Source organism: Streptopelia decaocto, assembly GCF_964273445.1.
Source record: "Streptopelia decaocto genome assembly, chromosome: 14".
In the NCBI taxonomy this organism is placed as follows: domain Eukaryota; kingdom Metazoa; phylum Chordata; class Aves; order Columbiformes; family Columbidae; genus Streptopelia; species Streptopelia decaocto.
In genome coordinates, this window is record NC_138669.1 from 7,384,216 (window position 1) to 7,407,709 (window position 23,494).

The following is a 23,494-nucleotide window of genomic DNA, read 5'->3' on the forward strand; positions in this document are numbered from 1 at the left end:
CTGCTTGGTCCTTGAGATGGGCACTGTCCTCTTCTAGGACAATCTCAACAGTGGCACAATGAGCACAGAGCTCTGCTCTGATCACAGAAATATGCAACACTGGCCAATTGTAGAATCACCGGACAGGCATAGATTCCAGAACAACTTCTGATTTAAACCATACAAAAGTAATTATTTCTGATTATCATGATCAAAATCAATATAGGTACACAAACACACAGTATCTTTCTCATGTCCATGCAATGCACACATTGATCATAAGGTGAAAAGTGGTTTGAGAAGCATTCTTTGACAGACAAGCTCCTCACACCACCAATTTAATGACCTCGTGGCTGCTGTGATAAAGCAATTATGCAGCAGGAGGGAAAACACAGGCCCAGCTGAGTTTATATGTCACCAGTTCAGAAACAAGGGGTTTATTTCTTATTTCACAGTGAAGTTCCCGAGAAGTTACATTCAGGACTTGTTGGCACAGTCTTGTTTTTTTTAGGTCAGAAAAGTTAGTTCAGCATAAAACTACCCTGATGGAAACAGCGTCCCCCACCCTGGTTTCAGTCTTAATATAACAGGTTTAAAACATGCACTGTTGGCTTTTTGCAACACATCATTGGCATCTGTCATTTTTGCGCTACACGCTTCAGCCTTATTGCTTTGGGCAGAACAAGACCACACGCAAGTTTCCTCCGTTGCCATCTGCAGTGACATTTCGCGTCTATTCATTCTGACGGACAGGTATTTAGAGGCTCCTGGCAAATGCCTATTTCCCTTCAAATATGTCAACATTTTAGTGATTAAAAGGAAAAATAAATATGTACTTGAGTCCCGCAGCCATGATCTCCTGAGGTTTAAATTAGTTCTAAATTGCTGAATAGAAAAATATGCAAGTTACAACAGTGACATGTTAAGAACCCTACTCAGTCTGTGATTAGGTTTTTTTCAATTGAAGATCAGGTTATAGGGAACAACTGCAGTGTAACTGGAGCCCTTAGCCATGGGAAACACTTGCTTTTTTTTTTTTTTTTTTCCCCTCAGCTAATAAAATTAAGTCATTTCTTATAAAAAAAACATCAAACGGTTTACAGGTGCATTTCGGGAATCTGACTGTCACCTCAAGAAAAGCAAAGCTGCCCTGGCTGCAGAGCTACAGGTGCCAAACACCAGCAAGAAACCTGCACTTTTTAAAAAATTCCTTGCATCAAAAAGTTCATTTGTGCCATTTTGCGGTGCCACCAAACTGCTCTTGATTTCCTTGCAGCTTCCTGTGGGACCAAGGGGACAACAGAGACACTGGGCTGCTCCCGCAGCCTCCAGCACTCGGTGCCTTTCTGTGTTACTGACCCAGGGGAGGAATTTGGAAACGGCAACACATGGAGCATGTGGCATTTCCAGCCTGGCAAACTGCAGGGACACACACGCACCACTGCCCGCTTGCCCCAGCTGTGTGCTCAGAGGGGATCTGGAGGTTAAGGCTGTCAGAGATCCCCTTATTTGTACAACTAATTTTAAATGTAGTCTCTTTGATTTAAAAAAAAAAAAAAAAAATCTATGCAAAATTTCCCTGCCACATATTTAAATCAGCACAACAAAAACTGGGGATCTGGGGGAATTGTGAATTATTTCCACACTCTGCAAATGCAGTTTGGGGACATTTCCTAATTCCAGAGAGCATCACCACCTCTGCGCAGAAGCGCTGGCAGCAGCAATGTCACCTCGTGGCCCACTCGCTGCCAGACAGGAGCAGTGCCAGGGACAACCCTGCAGAAGAGACCAGTGACCTGCCAGGAGTGACAGCCTATGGGGTGTAAATCTGTCCTGAGGTCCCCGAGTTCTTTGCTACTTAAAAAAAACCACCACATTCGTAAACCCCTTTCTGTTCTGTCATGGGAATCTCCTGTATTTCAGTTCCCCTATTGAACAAAAGTTCTCAGTTATCCAGCCCCACTCTCAAAACGTGAGGCACAAGTTTCACTTCCAGGCTGAGCTTTTGCAGCTCCACACAGTCCGGGAAAGCTCAGTAACATCTGCTGGATACAGACCCACACCACACCTCCAGATGGGAAAAACCCACCCAGACAACTGCTGTTGATAACAAATATTTCTGAGTACTGTTCTCTCTGCCAGCAACTTCTTGCAGGTCTTATATGATTAACCACCAAAAAAAAAAGGAAAAAAAAAAGAACAAAGCCATCACTCTGAAAGAATTTCTAAAACAGTCCTGGCAATATTTAGACCTGATCTGCAGCAAATAAGAATCTTGAAGCTGCTTCACCATGAGAGGCTGAGACCTGTTGCCCTGTGCAGCATCAGCTGCGCTGCCCCGAGCTGAGCTGCACCAGCTCCAAGTCCCCAAAAGAGAAAAATCCTGCAGAAGTTCCCCACTCTGCTGATACCCCAAAACACCACAGCCCCTCCTCAGCATCCCCGTGAACCAAACCCCAAGGGGAATGAACCACAGACCTCTGGAGTGGCACAGCTTTCTCTGGAGTCGGCTGGGAGGTGCGAGGAATCCAACTACATTCTTCAATGGTGTGAGAAGAGCAGCCCCAGTGCCTCGTCTGCTCCTCGGCGTGATGAGAGATTTCAATCCCAAGACGTCAGGAGGGATGAGGAAGGGGAGGGAGAGCAGGGGGAGAGGGACAGCGATTCCCCCACCTCCCTCTCACCACACAGCGGAGAGCAGCGTTTGGCCCCTAAGTGCAGCTAAATAAAGCATGCACGAAAAGCAAGACTCTGCTTCTATGAAAAATAGTGAATAGTTGTGAGTGGCTTTTCAAACTAAATGCTCAAACTCTGCCTAGGAAGCTGCACAACAAGTTCCTAGAGCGCAGCAACAAGTCCTGGCTCCCGCCCACTGTCAGACTCCCAGGGATGAAGTCAGTCCAGCCCCATTCGCATCCCATTACATATTTTTGAGAGCCCGGCTTTTGCACTGAAGGCAAATTGCATTGCATTTGTTTAAGGAAATTAAGCACATCTGTAGTTTTTGCAAGGCCAGAGGCTGAATCATGAACTGGAGCTCGGCGGTGCTGCAGACTCCCCAGCTGTGGGATGGACTGAGGGTGACTGGGAGAGCCCCCAGCTCTGCGCCAAAACCTTTTCAGAAAGATTTTGTCCTCATTTCCAGGAATGGAACAACTGACAGTGGCATTTCTCATTAACATGGAGGCCAGATTTTCAGCTGCGTCTCCAGGGACTGTCAGCATCACTCTCCCATTGCAGAGTGAGCTGCAAGAAACTCACATATTACCATTCTACAGGAAACACAGGCAACTTTGAAAGTCTCAAGTTAGACAGAAAAAAACAAACAAACATACTTTTCAAATACTTTGCACAATAAGCAAACATTTGGTAGTTTATCGCCATTTTCCATTATAATCTAATCAGTATTTAAAAGCATCACAATATACAAGCTGAAGGATAACACCAAAAAGAAGCACTTAAATCTTGCTAAAACAAAACATGGAGTATTTGGTAGCCTGTGGAGAGAGGCTTGTCCCTGCCCTACACATAAAAACCCCAAATTACCTCTCCGGTAATTCTTGATGGGTTTTAATAGTTGCTCAGCTTTGCTACAGTTTACTCTAAAACCAGGAGGTGAGAAAGGAAAGAAGACAGATCTCCTGCACTTCACTTTCACGTAAATTCAGACCCAGAGCTAAAATTGGGCTCTGTTTACGTCAGAAAAATCTGGAGCTGCTCCCAGTGCTTATGTTCAGGTTGTTGCTCACTGATCCACCTTTCCCAAGGTACCCACGCAATGCTGGATCTCTGGGCTTTGTCTGACTTGAGCTCAAGCCCAACATTGCAGATTAAACCTTGGAGCCACCACAGACACACAAGCCCTACCTGAAAAGCAACACAAAACAGGATCTTAAAATAAAAAAAGGCAGGTGGATGCTGCTTTGCTTGTGCACCAAATGGCTAGAAATAACAACTGCGAGCATATTGACAAACGGCTTTAGAGATTGTCTGGTTTTACTTAGGGGCTGGAAGGACCCCAGTGGATTATCAATGCAAACATCTTGCTTGGACCTAGTTCCAGGAATGCTGTGCTCCAAGTCATCCTATCACCTCTGCACCAGCACTGGGGGAGCACATATCCCTTTATACAAAGGAAAAAAAGCAGCCAGCAGTAACGCAATACATAATATGCAGCTGACGCCAGATTTTCCAAGAAAGTCAGCTCCCACTTTAACACAAATCTAAATTAATGTTATATATCTATTTTTTGAGACTTAGCTGGTGGCCAAAAGAGCTGCGCTGAGGGCTCTGCCCCAAACAGGAGTGCTGGAAATCAGCCTGCTGTATATGCACAGCATCGCAGCCTGATCACACGCAGGATGCTCTGTGAACCGGAAAGCAAGAAACCTCCCCAGTTTCTTGTTATTACCTGTTATTCTATGTTTAGCTCATTTTCAGGGTAGTCTGCATATGAGTATTCTGCATTGCCTGCAAATGAAGTCATCCTGGGAGCAGCAGGGCTCAGGGGGCCTGGATTTTAGTGGTTTTCACTCATTTCTGTTCCTTTCCAGAGTCAAACTTGGACTAGGACACTTCCCTTAGGGTAGACACTGTTTGGGGTCTCTCTTAAAGTCTGACCTTTCCAAGAAGCTCAGCTGGGAAGAGCAACTAGCCCTGCCTGTGAGCGTGGCTAAGCCAAGAGAGTAACAGGAGCCTTTGACGTTCTTTACAAGGAAGCACACATCACTGGATTCATTTCCTTATCTTCTTGACAGAGTCGGTGGCACGGCTTATCAGGCCATCTGGAAAGCACATTGTGTTCTCGGTAGACTGCACAGACAGCTCAGGGGAGCTCCGACAGATTCACTTGGTGTCAAACTTCTCGCTGCTCACCAGCCTGTACCACCTGCCTGGCAGCTTGACTGGGGGAACAGCTCGTTCTAAAGCTTGGGTTTATGATGTGCTGAACTCTCCCATTGGCGTTAAAAAGGAGCTGTGAGAGCTTAGACTTAGACCCTGTCAACATCAGGTATAGCCAAGTAGTTCAACACCATCAAAATGTGAGACTTGTCCATTAGAATGCATTTATTTGAAAATATCTTAAAATGCCTCGCTAATAATTTCAGAGTGAATGGTCAAGCTTGGTCCCTCCTCAGAGTCCATCCTTGCTCAGTGGAGTGTCCTGCTGTCCCAAACAGTGGCAAAACAAGACTCCTTTGCTCATTCAACAGCTTCCATGACTTCCATCACGAGAGTTCGAGGTCCTGTCATGATGAGGCTGCTGATGGTTTGATAGTCCAGATGCAAAACGTACATACCATTGACTGAGAAAACAAACTGGCACACCTGCAAGGAGAGGAAGGGCAGGTTACCTTCAGCTGGTGCTTCATGGAAACTTCTGCTCATGACTGAGTAGAGCCAGAGGCTGCAATACAAATCACTTGCTACGAAATCCTCCAAACCCTAAAGCATTACCACTCTATAAGCAACAGTAATAATCACTGTGCTACGATCATAAAAAGAGACCAAAGGGATTTAGACTGTGAGCTAACAGAGGAAAAAAAAAAAAAAAAAAAAGACTCATTTGTGAGCAGTGGTTCATTTCACAGATGGAAATGAGGCACAATATTAACATCTAGCAATTTGGTAGCAAATGAGATTAGGTAAGGAGAAATGAACTGAGCTCTTGAGTAAATGAAACAAATTCAGCCATCCCCTTCCAATCCTGCCTAGAGCAAACATGGACTCATGCTCTGCCTCTGAAGAATCCCATTATTTCAGATATCCATGGGACTTCAGGCTTATGTCAGCTGGTAGAAATTACTACCTTGCTGCTGGGATTTTTATAGGGAACTGTGAAACTCTGCATTTCTTTCATTCACACCTGAAACTCTACACACAAAACCCATACATGCTTGGGTATAAAATGCATTCCAAGACATCAGTTCATTTCTGGAAAAACTGGAAATTACTTGATGAAACAAAACAAGGCATCAGTCTAAGGTCATTTAGCTTTCAGGTACATGGTAAACAGTTCCATGCAGAACTACATCATTAATAGCAGAGAAACACAAAATGCTTTACATCTCAGGAGCTGTAAGAGCAGGTGATTCAAGATAAAGCTCTGCTCCTTCCCTGCTTCTCTCGGGTTATATACAGTTACTTGTTTTTAGTAGCTCAAGCAGAGTTTCAACATCTCCAAGGTTTATCACAAGGACAGCTTAGTTTTGTCAGAGGGTTGTTTGTTTTTTTCTATTTTAGCTGCCTGCAGCCCCCTGTTCTGCCCTGGCAAAAGGCAAATCTGCTGCCCTGCATGGTGCATGTTGCCTGCAGAGAGCATCCTTCATCACAGCACCGTGGAGATCCATGCACCTACTCTATCAGACTGATCGCAAGTGCAGAAGGTGGGAATGTGAAGGATGTGTTCAGCCTGAAAACCACAAGCAGGACATGAGTCCTGCCTCCTGTTAAGTCACCATGAGGTAGAAGTACCTTCATCCCTGCAGCAGCAGCGGGTCCTCCTGGGTCCACCGCCTGGATGTGGCAAGGTCTTCCTCCTCGGACCACAAAGCCCCAGCCCACTGCATCCCCCACAATCTACAAGTAGGACAAAAGGGGTTTAAAAAACAAGGCATGGGCTGGATAGAAGAGATGCAAACAGTTCCTAGTGAGATAGGGAGCTCTGCTCATGATCCTGATCTGTCATGGGTGGGAGAAAAAGGGCTGTGCACCAAGAGAGATTCAGAACCAGAGATTAATTGCTCTCTGCAAAGCTGCTTTCCAGTTAATATTCTCTGCCAGCAAGTGCAGAAGAGCAATGCACAGGCATCATGAAATCGAAGTGCAAAGCATGCACTGACAGCATGTTGAGAACATTTCCAGAGCACGCACACGATGCCTTTTCCCTGGCACAGAGAGCACTTCCAGAGTGGAAGTAACCACTCTTTTAACTTTTCCCACTGATCTCAATCTGTCAGAACAGTTCGCTGTACTGCTGCGGCCATCTGATGCGACTAAAAGAGAAAAGGAATTCCCAAAGGACTTTGCACATTACCCATATAAATAAATAACAGCAACTGCACAGCTAAGCAGAAGGAAATGAGCCATGAAAGGCCTGGGCTGGCAGAGTTGAAGGGCAGGGCAAGAGCGTTCAGCAGGAGAATGAATGGCAAATCCTCATACATGCCACGTTAATCACCGGCTTTATTTTCATTGCTCCTTCTTGCCAATTTCTACAGCACAGTTAATTTGGGAAAACGATCCACAGCTCTCCTGTAAGCCCCCTTGTGTCAAAGCAGTGTAGCAAGACAGCCCTCATGCTTCCTAAACTGGCCACAGTGAGATTCCCCCTTTCAAAGGCGGGCAGCAAAGGGCTGAGAAGTTTTACACAAAAATAAACAAGCACTACAGGTGCTGAGTGTGAATGTTGCAAGACAGCTCCTGCCAGAACCTACGGGTCCTGCCTTGACCAGTACTACAGCTTTAGAAATAATTAGAAAAGCAAAAGCCCAAAACTCAGGTTATCTGCAGCATCCTGGAGATTTTTGCAGTGTGTTTATTTTGTCCATGAAAAAAGCCCATTCTAAGAAAGGCAAGAGAGGCCCTCAGATGCTCCCCACTCAGTGCTGCTCCATCAGATGCTGATGGATCATATTGATATCAACATATCTGATCTGCAGCAGGAACCTGAGATGCTTAAAACCATGCACAAAGGTGACATCTGTGTGACACAGGATGAGTGTCAAGGTCTCAACTGTCACAAGACTTGACTGATTCTATTTGTACGGAGCTGGATGAAACATAAATGGAAGTTTTTCTGTTCAGGAAATGTTCTCTTTCCTGATCTACCCCTTATATATACATATTAAACTAAAGCAGAGGCTGTGGATGTTTTCACCCACAAGAATATTTGCAAACATTGACCCACTGAGGCTCACCAAGGAAAAGCTGAGACGATGTGACATGCAATCAAAGTTCCAACACACAGAGGTCAGAGCAGCAGATAGAGCTATCAAAGAGCAATCAGAGAGATCAGTACTGTTGGCTTAGCAACACCATTCGCTGTGGTCACTTACGGTTAGTGTCTTCTTGATGTAGGGGGCCCCAGGGGACAGGAGCTCTTCATTGGTGATAGGTCTCTTTAACACTAGAGCAGAAGGTGACAGATGCTGTCAGAATCAAGGGTTTCATGCAGTAAAATGCATAACGAGGCAGCCTGGGAGTTACCGTGGGCTGGAGAACAGATGTTAGAACCAGCTGCAGTCACTGCACACAGAAGTTTTGCAGTCACCTCAAAGTTCTTCAAAACACTCACACAACTTTTCAAATTGAGACTCAGAGGTGAGGCTGACCCTATCCTCTTGCAAGTCACCGAGCTGACACTGAATGAGTTGGGACCTGAGGCTTGAACTCACCCGTGCCCTGAAAGAGCAGATGCATCCCATGCAATGCAGAAGCCCTAACCTGATTTGGGGTTGCACTCAGCCACAGGAGGGAACACCAACATAGGAGCAGCGCTGAAATAGGGGCTTGAGTTTCCAGCAAGGGAAGTGATGCTGCTCCTTCGAACCGCTGAGACAATTTTGATCTCCTTGTTGGTCTGGACTGAAAGATGCACAAATAACAGTTACCCAAGGAAGAAACAGACCGGTTTAAAACAACAAACTTCCCCACTAGCCTGACCCACATATGAAGAGTAAGCATGCATTGAAAATGCATTTGAGCTTAGAAAGAATAAAACTAGCTTCAAAGAAAGATCAAGAGCTGAGTTGATGGTAAATTGAGTTATTTTCTTGTGATTGAGACTGCAACCACGTCATGGCATCCACCACAAACAGAGAGGTGGTCACTTCGTGGGGTGCCTGGAGGAACAGCCTCAGCTCTGGGATGCTCTGGTAACATCACCCTCGCTTTCACACCCTTTCCCAAACGCATCCACAGTTACCGGAGAGAAAGCTGGTGTTGCCTGGGTCTGGGTTGAGCTTGCGAAGGCAGAAAGGGCTGTCGGGGCTCTCAGACAGGGCACGAGAAGAGTTCTCGTTGAGCAACTCTGTGAGACGCCGCCTCCGTCGGAAGTTGGTCCAGAATTGGTAGAGCAGGTCACTGTCAAAGAAGTGATGCCTGTTGGAGACTAGGAGAGAACAGGGGAGGAGGGAGAGGCCAAAGCAATGTGAAAAGAATATAGCAAATATACTCAGGGACCCAAATGAATTGCTTGTAATGCTTCTGTGTTCTATTGAGGGTTTTCTGACTGTTTCAGAGTGCTATCTGCAGGGAAGGAGGAACAGCAGGGCCACCTCCCCAAGAGATGCCATTTCCCAGGGGTGCACCACTGAGTCACAGCCCTCTGTCACCTGCCCCAAGACACTCAGAGAACTCCCTGCCTTCTGAATTGGAAGCTTAATTCCTGCAAATAATTATGATCTCCAGCCAAGCGGAGCTGAACATCACATCCTCACAACCCAGCCCTCCAAACCCAGCGGCGGATCCCAGTCCTGCGGCCGGAGGCTTTGAAGAGCCGAAGAGCAATAGCTCAGATTTCAGCTCAAAGCCTCTGTGGGTGGTGGAAGATGATTGCTCCAATTTCAAAGGTCACCAGCTCCAAACATAGAACTAAAAGGTCCCATTGCCATCTCCAAGTGGGCACTTGACCAGCACTTGTTGCACAACATGAATGGGGGTTTGTTCTTAGCGCAGCCTCGATGACTGCGCTCATCTCTCGCTTTCCACCCCGGTTCTACCCCGACCCTCGCTCACCATGCTGAATGATCCCGTGTTCCAGTAGTGCCCGTCCCAGCTCCACCGCTTCCTTTCGGTTCTCCACTTCTCCTTCCTGAACCAGCCAGTCGATCATCTCGCAGCCCAGGAAAGTCCTCTGGTACTTCACCGAGTTCTCCTCCCTCACCTTCAGAATTGAGTCTTCCACGCTCACCAGCCTGGCACAGGGGTGGGACGAGGATCCTGTGATGCCATCCAGCCCCGCCGTCCCTCGCGGGAGCTGCAGCCAGCCCAAGCAAGGCCAAGAGAAGTGGGCAAAGCGTTACAGCCAAGACATCACTGCCTGGGAGCAGTGGGAAGGGAGGGAGAAATGCGGAGCTGCAGTCAGGCAGCTTTGGAAATCTTCATCACAGCGGAGGAAGCAGCTTCAGCCAAACCAGTTCAGCTGCAACCTCGGCTAAAGACCACGGCGGAAAGCCGAGCAAGCAACCGAAGGCACACAACAAAGAGCAGATAGTCCAAACTGATGGAGAAGGTGTGTTTCAATAAACACAAGTTCAGTTTGCAGCAGATGCAAGAGCTAAATCCTGTGTCTCCACGAGAGGGTGCAGTGGCCTCAGCCATGAGATGCTCTCCCTGGTCCCATGGCCAACACCGAGGAAAAGCGAAGTCCAAGGGGTGGACATTTGCCAGAGGCAGGGAGACAGCAATATCATCAGCCACCCGGCTGAAGAACTTCTCCCTCAGTGCCAGTTTGTGAATCTGACTGCCAGGGTTTCAGGATGAGGAAGATGTGAAGAGGTTGTTAAAAGAAACGGGTCCAGAGGGGGGACATCTGTGGTCGAACCCAGTCTAACAAAAGGACTTGTGAGATATCTGGTAAAATGGCTTAGATTTAGAACCAGAAATGAGCAGCACAAGGAAAACTGAACACTTGGAGGCAGAAGGAATTGTTTTCTCTACTGTCTGAGAATTAGTTTTTCCATTACAAATTTTGCAAATAAGCTAAGTGAGGTGCAGGGATCCAGGCCCACAAGAGTTCCAAAATCCTGTACCCCACTGATTTTGATAGAACATAAGTCCTACCAGTGCTAGTGAAAGCAGCCTGGCCAGGGATGCTGGGGAAAACAGCCGCTGGACCTGCCCATCCCAGGAGCACCCAAACTGCAGACTGGACCTCAGCACTTCCCTGTGCTGGACCCCAGATCCTGCCCTGGAGCTGGAACCCCTGGAAGCATCATGACTTCAGAGTAAAGCTGCTGCCCCAGCCCCAAAGAGGCCAGTTGTCCTGTGGCTGTCACAGGGCTCAGGAAACAACATTTCCCGATGCTCCAGCACTTGAGAAGGAGGAGAAAAACCAACCACAGAGCATCAGCAGCAAGCACAGCCAGCAAACCGCATCCCAGCGCCTCTTGCCGAGAGTGATTTTGCAGGGGAAGGACTCACGTACTTCTCATACAGACTCTGCCCTCTCATGAACACCTTCACGTCCTTGCTGAGCGGGAAGGTCCCGTCGTCCTTGCGGAAGCGGTACAGCAGCTTGGCGTCCTTGTAGTCCGAGTGCTCATCACAGACTGAAAGGAGGAGGTCAGGGCAGGGACATTAGCACTGCGGGTGTCCGTCAGTCCATGAGGGACAGACAGAGCTGTGCTGGCTCAGCAGGGTGTTATCTCAAAGTTAGAGCTATGGGGGATGCGTGTGATGTCCTTTTCTGTGTCCCTCATGGCACACAGCAACCAGCATCCCAGCCTTCCCTCCCCAGATTAGATGATTATGAATGCCTGTGCTGGAGGGAGAGCTCAGTCCCACTGACCAGACCTTGGGAAAACTCGAGTTTGATCTACATTTTGATACAGACACTAAAATGTTCATTAGAACTAACTGTGGAGCCACTTTTTTTGGTTTTTTTCCCTGTTTCGTTGTTTTTCTGGTTTTGTTTGGTTGGTTTTGCTTTTTCTTTTTAAACATTTTAATCTTGATTTTCTGGTTTAGACTAAAAGAAAACAAACAGAATTATCTCAATCGCCTATTTGTTTGGGTTTTTTTTAGAAAACTACTGCCACATGTAAGCAGACTTGGAGGACAGGAAGAAAAAACCCCACACTGTATCCAAAACCTCATAAAAATCACCTCTGCCCCCATCAGAAATACTTGTAAGCTAAAATGTATAATGACAGCAACTTTTCCACATGGTTTTGTGCCAGGTCTGCCCGATTCATTTGCACAGCAAACCGACCTCAAGAGAGAAATTTTTCTTCAAAGCTACATGCATGGAACTGGAATAATCGAATCTATATGAAACGCCTCCATTTCATCTTGGGGATGAGCACACAGTCTGTAAATGCACGGCTGTTAAGTGCATGCAATATTTAGCAGATAAATATTTAGGATATGGCTTTGAGATAAAGTTGCCTGCAACAGGTTCCTAGACTATAAGTCAAAAAGAACAAAAAAAAAAAAAGAAAAACAAAAACAAAACACCCAACCCCAAATCACAGTTCAGCTCTTAAATCAGCCAGCAGTGAAGAATATGCCCAGAAAGCAAACAAAACTAGTCAAAGGGGGAAAAGAAAGCTACAAAGATTTCCTCACTAAAGTAATGTAATCCACTCAAGTAAAATCCAAAAGGTGCAAGATATTTCTTGCGAAAATTTTAGCACTTGTTCACTCTTCCGAGCAAACTTGCAAAACTTCATTGCCTGTTTGGTGAACAGCAAAATGCCACAAACTGTTGGATTATCTGAAGTTCATTGTTCCTCCTGAGCACTTGTCTCAGTGTGAACACAGGACACTAAAGCCTGCGACTCATGGAGCAAGAACGCAGATCAGGAAGGTTGTTTTAAAAGGTGAAAGTTTTGCATCTTAACAGCTCCAAGGAGAAACTATTCAGACGTCATTGAAATCTGGAATAAAACCTTACAGGACTGTGCCCATAGAAAACCAAAGCATTTTTGCTATTTGAAGACAGATTTCAACGTGTTTCCAGCATGTAACAGAGTAACAGCTCAAACCGCATCAGACCATTAAGAAGCAGCACAGACAATGATCTTCATGAGATAATTATCGTCTTCTGGATCCCAGCAGAGAAGAGGACAAACAGTTTAGACAGCTAATTGCAAAGCACTTAGCCCAGTGCTGCTGTTACCAGGCAGCCCTGTTTCCATAGGACTAACAAAAATTAATGGTCACAAAGCAAGTAGGAAAGTCAACTTGTGTGCCCTGCCAGAAGTTGTCACAGAAGCAGGAGGGACACGTTCACGATAAGCAATCAGAACAGCACTGGTACCTAGCACTGCACAGGTTTAATTAACTAATGGATTTGTTTGAAACTGTCGTCTGGAGAGATGGAAAAACAATCAGTTTTAAGTATTAATGGTTAACTGAGAACTCACTGCTTCAGCTTTAGGCCTTTGTGATAAAGCACAGCAGCAGTTTATTTTTATTCGAGGCAGCTTAATGTAAAGGGCATTAACCTCAGCAAGCAGCAGATGGTGACGGAGGGTTTGCATTGCAGGGGTGCGAATTCTGCACCCTAGAGAAGAGGGGGGAAGAGAGGGCTGAATTTGCTATGGTTCTCATCTGCTTCCATCTCCTCAGCTTCATCCTGGTGTGACAAACCACCCCCTACTCCAGGCTACCACAGCTCATGTTCCAAAGACTTGGCTCAACCGAGAGCCAGCAGCTCAGCAACAACTGTCCTCCCAAGGGTCTCCCAGGATTGTTTGATACTCCAGGATTTTTGCTCCTGATTGGGCACAAAAGAAAAAAAACCTCACAGGCAGAGAAACAGCTCTTGGCCAGTTTGAAGCACTGTTTTCCCATCGTTATGTTGGGACCAAGGAGTCCCTGGGGATTGCTCTGCAGTGCAGGGACAAGTGTGGACCACAGCACATGACCCGAGTTAGTCCAAAACTGCTGGAAGTTCCAAATAATTTTTAAAAAGAATAAAGCCTGAATACTAAGAGCTGGGCTTAGGCACCAAGGTTTTATTCCCCAGGAGGCATTCCCACAGGATTGCTTCGAGTGGCACGGACTCCACACCACTACTTGTCCCACCCCAGCATGGATGGTGAAACTGAGGAACACTGGGCCATTATGGTAAAAAAATGAATTTTCCTGTAGATGTGAAGCATTTATGATTCAGTTCCTGCTCCCGCACAACACAAGGAGAAGCTAAAACAGTTTCTGTAAGAATATCCACCCCTGGCTGCTGGTACAATTGCTGCAGGACAATACAGGTCAGGCATTACTGAATTTGCTTTCAAACAAGAGGCACTTCATATGCTGATTCCCCAGCTCACAGCCCAAGTTTTTTTTTATGGGGCAGGGAACTGGCACATCCCCCTGAGCAGCTTCACATCCCCACGCGGCCTCAGGCCTGCCCAGCATCTCCCAGCTTCTCACCCATAGAATCACAGCACAGTTTGGGTTGAAGGGACCTTCACAGCTCATCCAGTGCCACCCCTGCCATGAGCAGGGACATCTTCACCAGCTCAGGTTGCTCAGAGCCCCGTTCAGCCTGGCCTGGGGTGTCTCCAGGGATGGGGCATTCACCACCTCTCTGGGCAACCTGGGCCAGTGTTTTACTATGAGGGTCATGAACAGGGACCTGACTATGCTTCCATATTCTGGGCTCGTGTACACACACGGTGACCAGATGCACAACCACCTCCCTGGGGAGAAGCACACGCACCATGGTGGATGATGTAGTGGTCCATCAGCTTCTGCATGAGGCGGATGCCCGTCTCTCGGTCTGGTGCTTCTTTGTGGTCAATCAGCCAGTCTGTGAGCTCCTTGGCCACGAAGCAGTTTGGGTACGTTCGGAGGTGATAACGTCTGTCCTTAATGAGCTTCCCATCATGGAGGCGAAGCCTAGAAAGAAAGACAGCTGTTGAGCACAGCTGCTGTTACAGGGGAATTGGGGTCTAATAACCCAGCATCTGCCCAGCCTGGAGAAAATGCTGATGATTTGGGAGTTCTGGCCAGCACCCAGTGACTTATAAATTCAACCAAACCTCTTGGCTTTGCAAGATTGCATCAGTCAGTCCTCAGGAGCCTCTCCATCATCCTCTTCTCTCCTCCTGTCACTGTGCAGGTTATACAACTGCTTGCATGAGGTTTAGTCTGGAGCAATGTGTCTTGTTCTAAACAAGCCTCTAAAACATACATAGCAGCTAACAGGCTTGTGAAGTAGGACCAAAAGGCAGAGAAAATATAGTACATATATTTGTCATCTTGGCACTATTCTGTGTCTAGCTCTCCTTCCCTATAACCATGAAAGCAGGAATGCAGCTGCTCCCAGGACACAGTCACAGCTCAGGGTGGGAGCAGTAATGGGGCCACTCGTTTCTTCTACGTGTGTCTAAGAAACAAGTGCCAGGTGGATCCCATGTGCTACCCACTGATCCGCATACCATTTAACCCACAGGAGCAGTGGAGAACAGTCTTGACATTTTCTGGTTCAAACTGGGATAGACTGGGACTGAGTTTACCAAAACAACCACCGTCCTATCCTGAAAACCCTGATATTATGGCTAGTCTGGGTCTCCAACGGAAAGGTATGTATGAGTGAATATATACTCAGGTGAGCATGGCTTTGACTTTTAAAAGGACCTTAACAACTGCACAAGCCACAGGGCACAGACATCCTGTGTGTTCAAGCCAAAGCCAACCCAGTTTGGCAGCACATCTGTCCAGGAGCCAAACTACTGCCCTGCAGTCCCAGCTGTTCCCAAAATACCAGCCCTGGAAAATGCCCAGTGCATGCAGCAGACTTGGAGGGAGATATTAATTAAACATCTCCTCTGTAACTCCAGGATGGAGTTTCAAATTATTCATTTCAATTCACAGTTTTGCTCCGGGCCAGTGTGTTTTACAAAGGCATTAATCACTGCAGACTATTTAATGCCTCATGTTCTTTTGTTCTTTTTGAAGACATGTACAACACAGCATGTTGGACAACAGTTTCAGGCACCACACGAGAAGTTTTAAATATCCTAAAAATCTATCAGATAATAACGGATTATCCTCTATTGTAGGATTTAACAAATACTGGGGTCTCAAAAGTCTTAAGATGAAACCTTTAGTTGGATGAAGAAGCAGTAATTGGTTGTTGTAATTAATGCTGAGGCTACTACAAGCCAAGACAATTAACAGATATATTCAGACCTTCCAGGTAACTAAAATACTAAACCAAAGATTAATACAGAACCAGCTCCCAGCTTTGCCTCTGACAGGCCTTCCTCAAATGCTAAGTCTATATTCAGTATTTTACTCTCTTTACGTGGAAGGCTCATTCCCACAAGTGACCAGCAGCCATTCTCCGTATGGGTTTTACCTGAAAAGGCTACAAACGACCGCTTGCTATTTTTAGAGTTTTTAGCTTTTTCCTGTTTGTGGGGGTTCTTTTGTTTGTTTATTTTGTTTTGTTTGTTTTTGTTTCCCATGGTCCACTGTCAAAACGCAACCAGCCACAGCAGCAGCTGCGAATGGCGCAGCTCCCACCCCGACGTCCCTCTGCTCCGGCAGACAACAAGCCATCGTTTTTTATTTACTTTCTTTCCTTGGTAAGCAGCACGTGGGCTAACGCTTCAGAGGCATGTTTGGTGGAGATAAGAAATGTACTATGAGTATTCTGTTGCTATCAAGAGTCTGCAGGACTCTATAAAGACTATATATATACATACATACACACGTGTCTTTACCCACAATAACACATAGACCATAATCACACAAGGCCTGAATAGAAATTGGTTGGGAGAATATTATTTCATCTATAGGTCTTTTTTTAATCCCATTCCAGAATACTGCAGAAAATGCACAGATCTTGTCAGGAAGAAAATTTAAAAGGAAAAAAAGAAAAAAAAAAAGGAAAGAAAAAATATTTTCACCAAACAATACTACTTAAACCTAGGATTAAAAAAAAAAAAAAAAACAATGCTAATTCTGAAACTATTCTATTGGGAACAATTGCCAGGACAGGAATTGAGTGGTATTCAAGCACTGCTGGATCAGCAGCATCTTGAACATTCTTGGTCTGCTTTAAGTTCACAAGTTTGTTCTGTTGCCGCAGACCCAGCGGAAGATGCGCAGCTTGAGCAGCCTTGTGCTCTTTCCACTTTCACCTTGTTTACTGTTTCCCATCAACTACAAGGAGACAAATTTTGTCCTTCAGACACAGAAGGACGTAACACTGACTGCTCAGCTGACACCCTCGATAAACCCGTCCATGGACCATGTTGCAAAAACAAAGGCAGTGAAACTGTGAATAGTTTATAATAGAACTTCCAGATTAAAAAAAAAAAAAAATTAAGGAAGCATGTGTAATACAATATTATGAGCTTTCTTGATGCCAAAACCTACACCATGTACACATTACTTCTTCAAAAGGAAAAAAAAAAAAGGCAGAATAAGGCAAGGATGAGGTGCCTGCTGGAACACGAGAATCGACTCTTAGGAAACACTCCGAGCTTGGCAAACACTGCACCGCTTTCCCATGCGTTTGCTTTGGGTAACCAAGTTGTTTCCTTGTCAAAGTCACTACAAAGACATCATTATTCACCCTGTGTAACCTTGTTGAAAGGCAGATCTGCAGTACTGTAAACAGAAGAAAAAAAAATAATCCCCAATAAAACCAAAGCACAAACCTCTAGGACATCAAGAGTTTAGGTCACTTCAGCTGTTACAAACACAACTTTCATGCTCCTCCTCCACCAGCACTTTCCCAGCAGCATTACACATGTCTACTGCTGGAGACCAACCCAAGCAGCTCCTCGCTTTATTATTTCTGTGTGTTCACATTTCACACTATTTCAGAACCAAGAATCTAAATCTTGCGGAAGCAAAGGACTTTCTTGCACTGGGAAAGGTGCTGCTTTTGCTGTCTCGCACTTGCACAACCAGATCAATCTCCCCGGGGATGTTCCCCATCACCTCCTGCCCATGGGAACAGACCCTGGGCATCTCAAATGCCAAGGTGGATCTTTCAAGGATATTAACTCTGGTTCCCATTCACCCAGTGGTTAAGTACAAATGAATGGCCCTGGAAAGATGCGTCACTCAAAGGATCTTTTCTGTTCCTATCTTTAAAGAAAAACAAAACAAAAAGCTCGAAGTGGCACTGGGATGTTTTATTTTCCTACTTGTGTTTAAATGTATTTATAGGAAAACTGGACTTAAATCTCAAAACGAAATCCCAGCAAGCACAAGTCTGCTTCCCAGTCCTCACTTTCACCAGTGCTGAAAATTTAATAATATGCTTTTTAAGGTCATTCCGATCATGTAGTCTCATCTTCTAAATAACATTAACCCGGTGACTGCCCTATCAAGCAGTGTCCCATGAGTCCTGCAGGGTGACATCCCCACTTTAAGATCCATCCAGTTTCAACAGAGAAGCATCAGACTTCCTGTGGACCCAAGATTGTCAGCCAGGAATACAAATTTTGGCATGTTCAACTACACACCTTTAAGTGAGCCCAATTTCCAGGGCATCAAAGCATGAACCCTTTATTTAACAGCATCTCAATGTAAGTAGCTGAATGAAACACTCAGCACCTTTGAACATTTTGGACAGTAGCTGAAATCACAAATTTGTTCTACATAGGAGAAAACCTTCCTTCTCTCACTTTGTCTGCCCAATGCATACATTTACCAAACACATTTTACATTTAGGAGTGATTAATGCAGTTTAACAGAGTTATTAGAGAACAGCTGATTCACTTGACCATGAGGAATACCGAGAAGAGAGAACACAAGGACTTGCCTGTACTTGAGAAATCCAGATTACAGCAGGGTGTGAATTCAAAGCACAGTAGCTGTTCCAGAATACCTCTGTGCAGATAAGCCATTTGTTGCAATTAGAAATGACTAATTGGGCCTCTTTTACAGAATGCCACCCAGCAACACATAGCACCCACTAAAGCCAGTGTGATTTTCACACAAGTTTGTTTGTCCGAAAAAAAAAGATGGACAGCAGATGTGAGGAATGGATCTGAGACAGCATCCCTCCCAAACACAAGAGCAAAATATCAGTGCAAATTAGTATTTTTGCCTTTTTGATGGGGAGAGACTCAAGATTCAAAACTTCTCTTCCCCTTCCATGGACTAGAAAGCAGCATCCCATGGAAGCAAAGGGACCCTGACAAAGGGACAGCCTGAGGCATCCCTTCATCCCTCAGTTCCTTTAGGGTCTGTTTTATTCCTGGCCATCCCCACTAAGCCTTTTCCCTTCACCCCTTGCTTGTGCAGCTATTTCTGGCTGGGAAATGCATCCTGACACAGACCAGACTCATCTTTCCAGCCAAACCAAACTCGGAGGGATTTGCAAACTTGCTGGGAAGCCAAAGAACTGTAAAGACAGAGCAAAGGTTTGTTTGATTAAATACAATAGCAGGGAGGCAGGGCAGGAAGCGGAGGACAAGGAAAAACAAATGTTTGAAATTTTATGTAGATACAGCAGCATTATTTGTTGATTGAGGTTTATGGAGTCAGGGCAGATCGTGAGGTTCCTTTACATGCTTCTTTATTCCTTCCCTGGGGGAAAGCAGAGGAGCACAACACAGACACTGAGCTGTTACCTGAAGCATCATCCAACTCCTTTGCCTCAGTTTCTTCATTGCTACCTATTGGTCACCCAGGCCCTGGGAAGATTTGTATCACCCACCTCTCCATCCCTGAGAGCACTGGGGTCCTTCCTCAGCATTTAGACCCGTTATTCACAAACAAAGAACAGAGCAGTCATTCTGGATGAAATCCACCCTCTTTTCTCCATGCAACACAGAGCTGGAGCGTTTCAAGAGCAGGTCAGGGGCATGAGGCAGCCAAGGCTGCCCAAAGGCAGATGGGGTTTGCTCCATGTGCTGTTTGCAAAACAGCCCATGTGTCTCAGCACCATGCGTTTTGTGCATGCCAGACTCCGAGCTGAGACCCCTCTCCTCTTCTCTCCACCCACTCGTGCTTCCTACCCCTCCTGTCAACCCTTTCAGCACAGATAACCCGTGTCAGGTTCACCTGAGGTACCAAACTGTACAGGAGCAAGCAGCTCAAGATTGCAACCTGCTGCCAAGGGCTTGGTCTGAAAACTCTCAGATTTTGAGACCTATCTTACCAGTTTCCCCAAGAAGTAGATATATTTTGGGGTTTCTATTCAACTTCGTCCCAGTCAAACTAACGGAAAGATATTCCTTCCCTGCACAAACTTGGCCTCCTCCCTTCAGGCTTTTAGCATCCTTTTTAAAGACTCACAGTACATTCACACTGATAATGAGTGAGGTTTCCAGACAAATGTTGGGAGGAAAACCAAAACAGAACGGCTCCAGATACAAACACAGAAATTCTGCTCAAGAGCTAGAAAAGCCTCCAGTCGCATGCTAAGAGGAAAGTGGGGAGAGGGGAGAAGGGCACTTCTGAGCCCAAATATGCAAGGAAAACTTTTTCTCAGCCACACAGGTTTCCTCACATAGGAGAAAATATTTCTGCCTTCATAAGAAAAAAACCTCAGAAGTTGCTCAACAACTGGGACTGTCAACCAGCAGAAGTCCCCAACAGTGAGTTTCAAGAGAGGGAAGGACCTTACATGTTGCTGTGCAAAACAATCCAGGTGTATGACACCCAGGGGACAACCTCCCAAATCACCCCCAAAAGTCTGAACACCCCCAGAGGTGATGTTGCCCCAGCCAGGGACCAGGGACCTTGGGGGGCTGCTCAGTGCCACCACATCAGGCTCTGGGTTTAGGGGAGGATGTAAAGAGATTAAAAAAAACAAAAACAAAAAACAACCTGTTGCCATCTAAAACCATTTGCCTGGCACCTGGAGAGCAGGAGATGCCCAAGGAGGAGCAGCAGGAGAAGGTTCCATGGGAAAGGATCCGTTTCACCACTGGTTTAGTGGGTGAAGGATCAGCAGATACTGGGACCGAGGAGGCAGCAGCACATGGGGGAAAGCACTTGCTCAAGGTTAAAGCTTTGAGCCTCTTACTAGCAAAGCCCAGAGCCCCAGGGGCTAAAAGCAGCCTGGAGAAGGGCCCCATCACCTCCTACCTCAGTTGCTCTCCAGCAATCATCACCTCTGCCCTGTAGTGCTGCTCCGTGGCTTTCTTCTTCAGGCTGTTGCTCAGGCTCTCCATGCCGGGCTGGGGGTGGCGGGGGGATGCGCCCGGGGGCCCCGCACATCCCCTGGGATGCAGGTCCCGGAGATGCCCGGCCCCAGCGCGGTCCCCAGCCCGGCGGGGACGGTGCAGGTGGGCAGCCTGGAGTTGCTGGTTCCAGCTCCGCGCCTCTCCTTCCCTCTCCGTAGGCTCTGGAGGAGGAGCCTGCTGCAATCTGAGCCTGGCTTTGCTGCCTTCTCACCGCTCGGCTCCGGCCAGGCTTCAGCTAAAAGCCAGGAAGGTGGCACGTCCATCTGCTAGGGACAGCATTTGCTCTGTGTAGGTGACTCCAGCAGGTTCTGGGAATACACAGGCTGTAGGATGAGTGGTTTGATTAGCAAGAAGATGGGCAAAACGCTTCCTTCCTTGTCCCCAAACATTCCTGTGAAGGGTTCAGGATGTGCCATCCTCTGATGCAAATCATGGGGTTTGCTCCCCGCTCCCTCCTGAGGGGCTTTTCACCTCCCCCTAGTGTGAGTTGCATCCACCACTTGCTAAAAAGTGGGCTCAGAGCATCTTCATAGAATCACAGAACAGTTTGGGTTGAAGGGGCCTTCACAGCTCCCCCAGTGCCACCCCTGCTATGAACAGGGACATCTTCACCAGCTCAGGTTGCTCAGAGCCCCGTCCAGCCTGGCCTGGGATGTCTCCAGGGATGGTTCATCCACCACCTCTCTGGGCAACCTGGGCCAGGCTCTCACCACCCTCAGGGGCAACAATCCCTTCCTCATGTCTAACCTGAATCTCCCCTCTGAGTTTAAAACCCCTTGTCCTGTCGTAACACACCCTTCTAAAAGTCTGTCCCCATCCTTCTTATAGGCTCCATTCAAGTACTGAGCCCTCTAAGTATCTTGAGCCCTTCCTCATTGTAGCAGCCATCACAGAGGCTGGATGCAGAAGAACAGGCTGTAATTAGCAAGAGCTGGCACTAATGAGCCTGGGACTCCACTGGTGCCAAGCTGTTTGCCTGTATGGTGCTACCAGCCACGGCCTTTAAAATCTACCTCCAGGCACTGATACCCACCTCAGCTATTACCAGCCATTTTTGATTATTTGAGATATTTTCTGCAGGCCAGAGCTGGCCTGAAAGCAATAGTGTTCTGAAGAGAAACAGGCAGAGGAACTGGGATGTGGAGATGGTTAATTACATCCATCATTACCATCAGATGCATGTGCAATTATATTTCCATTAGTTAAAGTAGGAGTGAAAAATACAGGCTGGCATAAAGGACCAAACCTCAGAAATACAAAATAGGGAGGAAACCTCCCAGAAGAGAACATGGGGGTGAGGGAAGAAAATTGTATCAGCTAAGGGGATTCTGCTTCAATCTGAAGCCTAATAAAGCAGCAGTAAACTAAATGCTGCCTTTAAGTAGATAATCTTTAGCAGCAATTCATCAGCCAGCAGCTAGTTAGCCAATATCCCCATCAGCACAAGCAGACCCTTCCAGGCTTTCAGTCTTTGCATACTATAACATCACTAAATCAAACAAGCTCAGCTCAGCGTTTCAAGGAGCGCAGCTCACAGCAGCCAGGGCTGAGCTCAAAGGCAGAGCTGTGTCCCTTCCACCCTGAGCTGGCAGCGGCGACCGCGGGTCTTGGCACCCCCGAACGAGCGCAGTGTCCTGAAACATCGCCTGTGGTTGTAGGACAGCAGGCAAACCGAGGAGAACCAGTTCTTGCAGTTTGCCATCCTGGCTAAGCTGGTCCTGGGCTGTCTGTGCTTCCAGTGTCTTCCTCACTTTTTCTGACCTCTCTCCCAAAAGTAAATCTCTGAAACATGTTGGTCATCAAATCCTGAGAAGCGAGATTTTTAGATGGTGATAGCTGGGCTCCTGGATTCCCAAGAGGTGGATGCTGAAAGATTTCAGGGAGGAAAACAGATGCCTTGCAGGCTCTTCAGAGAGCAGAGCCCAGTAACACCCAGCTATTGATAGTCACTGATAAATACTGATAAATACTGCTAATTATTGCCAGTTCAGGAGGGGATTTTCACACCATCTCAGGAGAGACCCAGCTCTTGTGTCTGCTGTTCCATAGGTGCCCAGACACACCCTTCCCAGGGCTGAGTACAAGCCATGCAGCTCATTTCTCACAGTGCAGTTTGCAGAATCGCTTTGCTGAGGGCTGCAGGTGCTGTTGAGCTCCTTGCTTGGATGGCTGTGGACGTGGTTGACTTCACCTGATACCCTATAGGTGTTCTGCCCCATAACAGAGCTCTACATCAGGCTTTCACCGATTTGTTGTTCCACCATGTCTGTATCCTTTCCATTGACCAGGACACAGGCAGAGGGCACCACCACCCGGGTGGGACAGGCACCCGACACCACGAGATGTCAGCACTCCTCTGCAAGCATTCGGGGTGTGCATTGGCCTTCTCCAGCCAGCCAAGTACAAAGCACAGACTGAGCAGAGGAAGAGAACGTGAGAGAAGACATGTCTGTGCATGCAGGGATTGGGGCAGAGCGAGAAAGAACTGATAACACAGGGTAACAGCAGATATGCTGGAAATAATGCTGGTCTTCCTCCGGCCAGCATCACCGCTGGCTCTCTGGGGATGAGGAGCAGCAGAGGTGGAGCTGGTGGGGCTGAACAAATCTCAGTCTCGTGCTCCCGTCCAAGTCAAACAGGCGCTGCAGCCCGGCTGTGCAGAGAGCTGCAGCGATGGGCTG

The 23,494-nt window shown here is 46.8% G+C and overlaps 2 protein-coding genes across 11 annotated transcripts in view; both read right to left on the reverse strand.

The window, feature by feature from the left end:
• COL20A1 (collagen type XX alpha 1 chain) overlaps window positions 1-4,890 on the reverse strand; it is a 50,675-nt gene extending 45,785 nt beyond the window's left edge. For all 8 annotated transcript variants that reach the window (XM_082065118.1, XM_082065113.1, XM_082065115.1 and 5 more), the window contains exons 1-2: window positions 4,391-4,890; window positions 2,458-2,561 (exon numbers count right to left, since the gene is read on the reverse strand). The gene's annotated coding sequence lies outside the window, so the exon portion shown is untranslated. The remainder of the gene's footprint in view (window positions 1-2,457; window positions 2,562-4,390) is intronic.
• Window positions 4,891-5,028: 138 nt separating this feature from the next.
• LOC309445890 (DEP domain-containing mTOR-interacting protein-like) lies at window positions 5,029-21,359 on the reverse strand. Of its 3 annotated transcripts, none has more exons than XM_082065121.1 (9): window positions 20,716-21,359; window positions 14,372-14,550; window positions 11,129-11,252; window positions 9,718-9,896; window positions 8,906-9,091; window positions 8,425-8,565; window positions 8,037-8,107; window positions 6,454-6,558; window positions 5,029-5,225 (listed from the first exon to the last, which is right to left on the reverse strand). In XM_082065121.1, exons 1-9 carry the CDS (start codon window positions 20,799-20,801, stop codon window positions 5,208-5,210), a joined length of 1,089 nt encoding a protein of 362 aa, XP_081921247.1. In that variant the 5' UTR covers window positions 20,802-21,359; the 3' UTR covers window positions 5,029-5,207. The 3 variants fall into 3 exon arrangements, 2 of the variants coding, with proteins under 2 accessions (XP_081921247.1, XP_081921246.1); XM_082065120.1 differs by having other exon boundaries at window positions 5,029-5,307; XR_014185373.1 differs by lacking the exon at window positions 5,029-5,225 and having other exon boundaries at window positions 6,480-6,558; window positions 8,037-8,565; window positions 8,906-9,063.
• Window positions 21,360-23,494: the final 2,135 nt, after the last annotated feature.

Excerpts from the sequence above, each read along its gene's own strand:
- LOC309445890 (XM_082065120.1), bottom strand. The coding sequence starts at position 20,801 with ATGGAGAGCCTGAGCAACAGCCTGAAGAAGAAAGCCACGGAGCAGCAC. Across the intron at positions 11,253-14,371 it reads CCACTACATCATCCACCATG|TCTGTGATGAGCACTCGGAC; the intron begins GTGCGTGTGCTT and ends TCCTCCTTTCAG. Across the intron at positions 9,897-11,128 it reads GGGCAGAGTCTGTATGAGAA|GCTGGTGAGCGTGGAAGACT; the intron begins GTACGTGAGTCC and ends CCCCTGTGCCAG.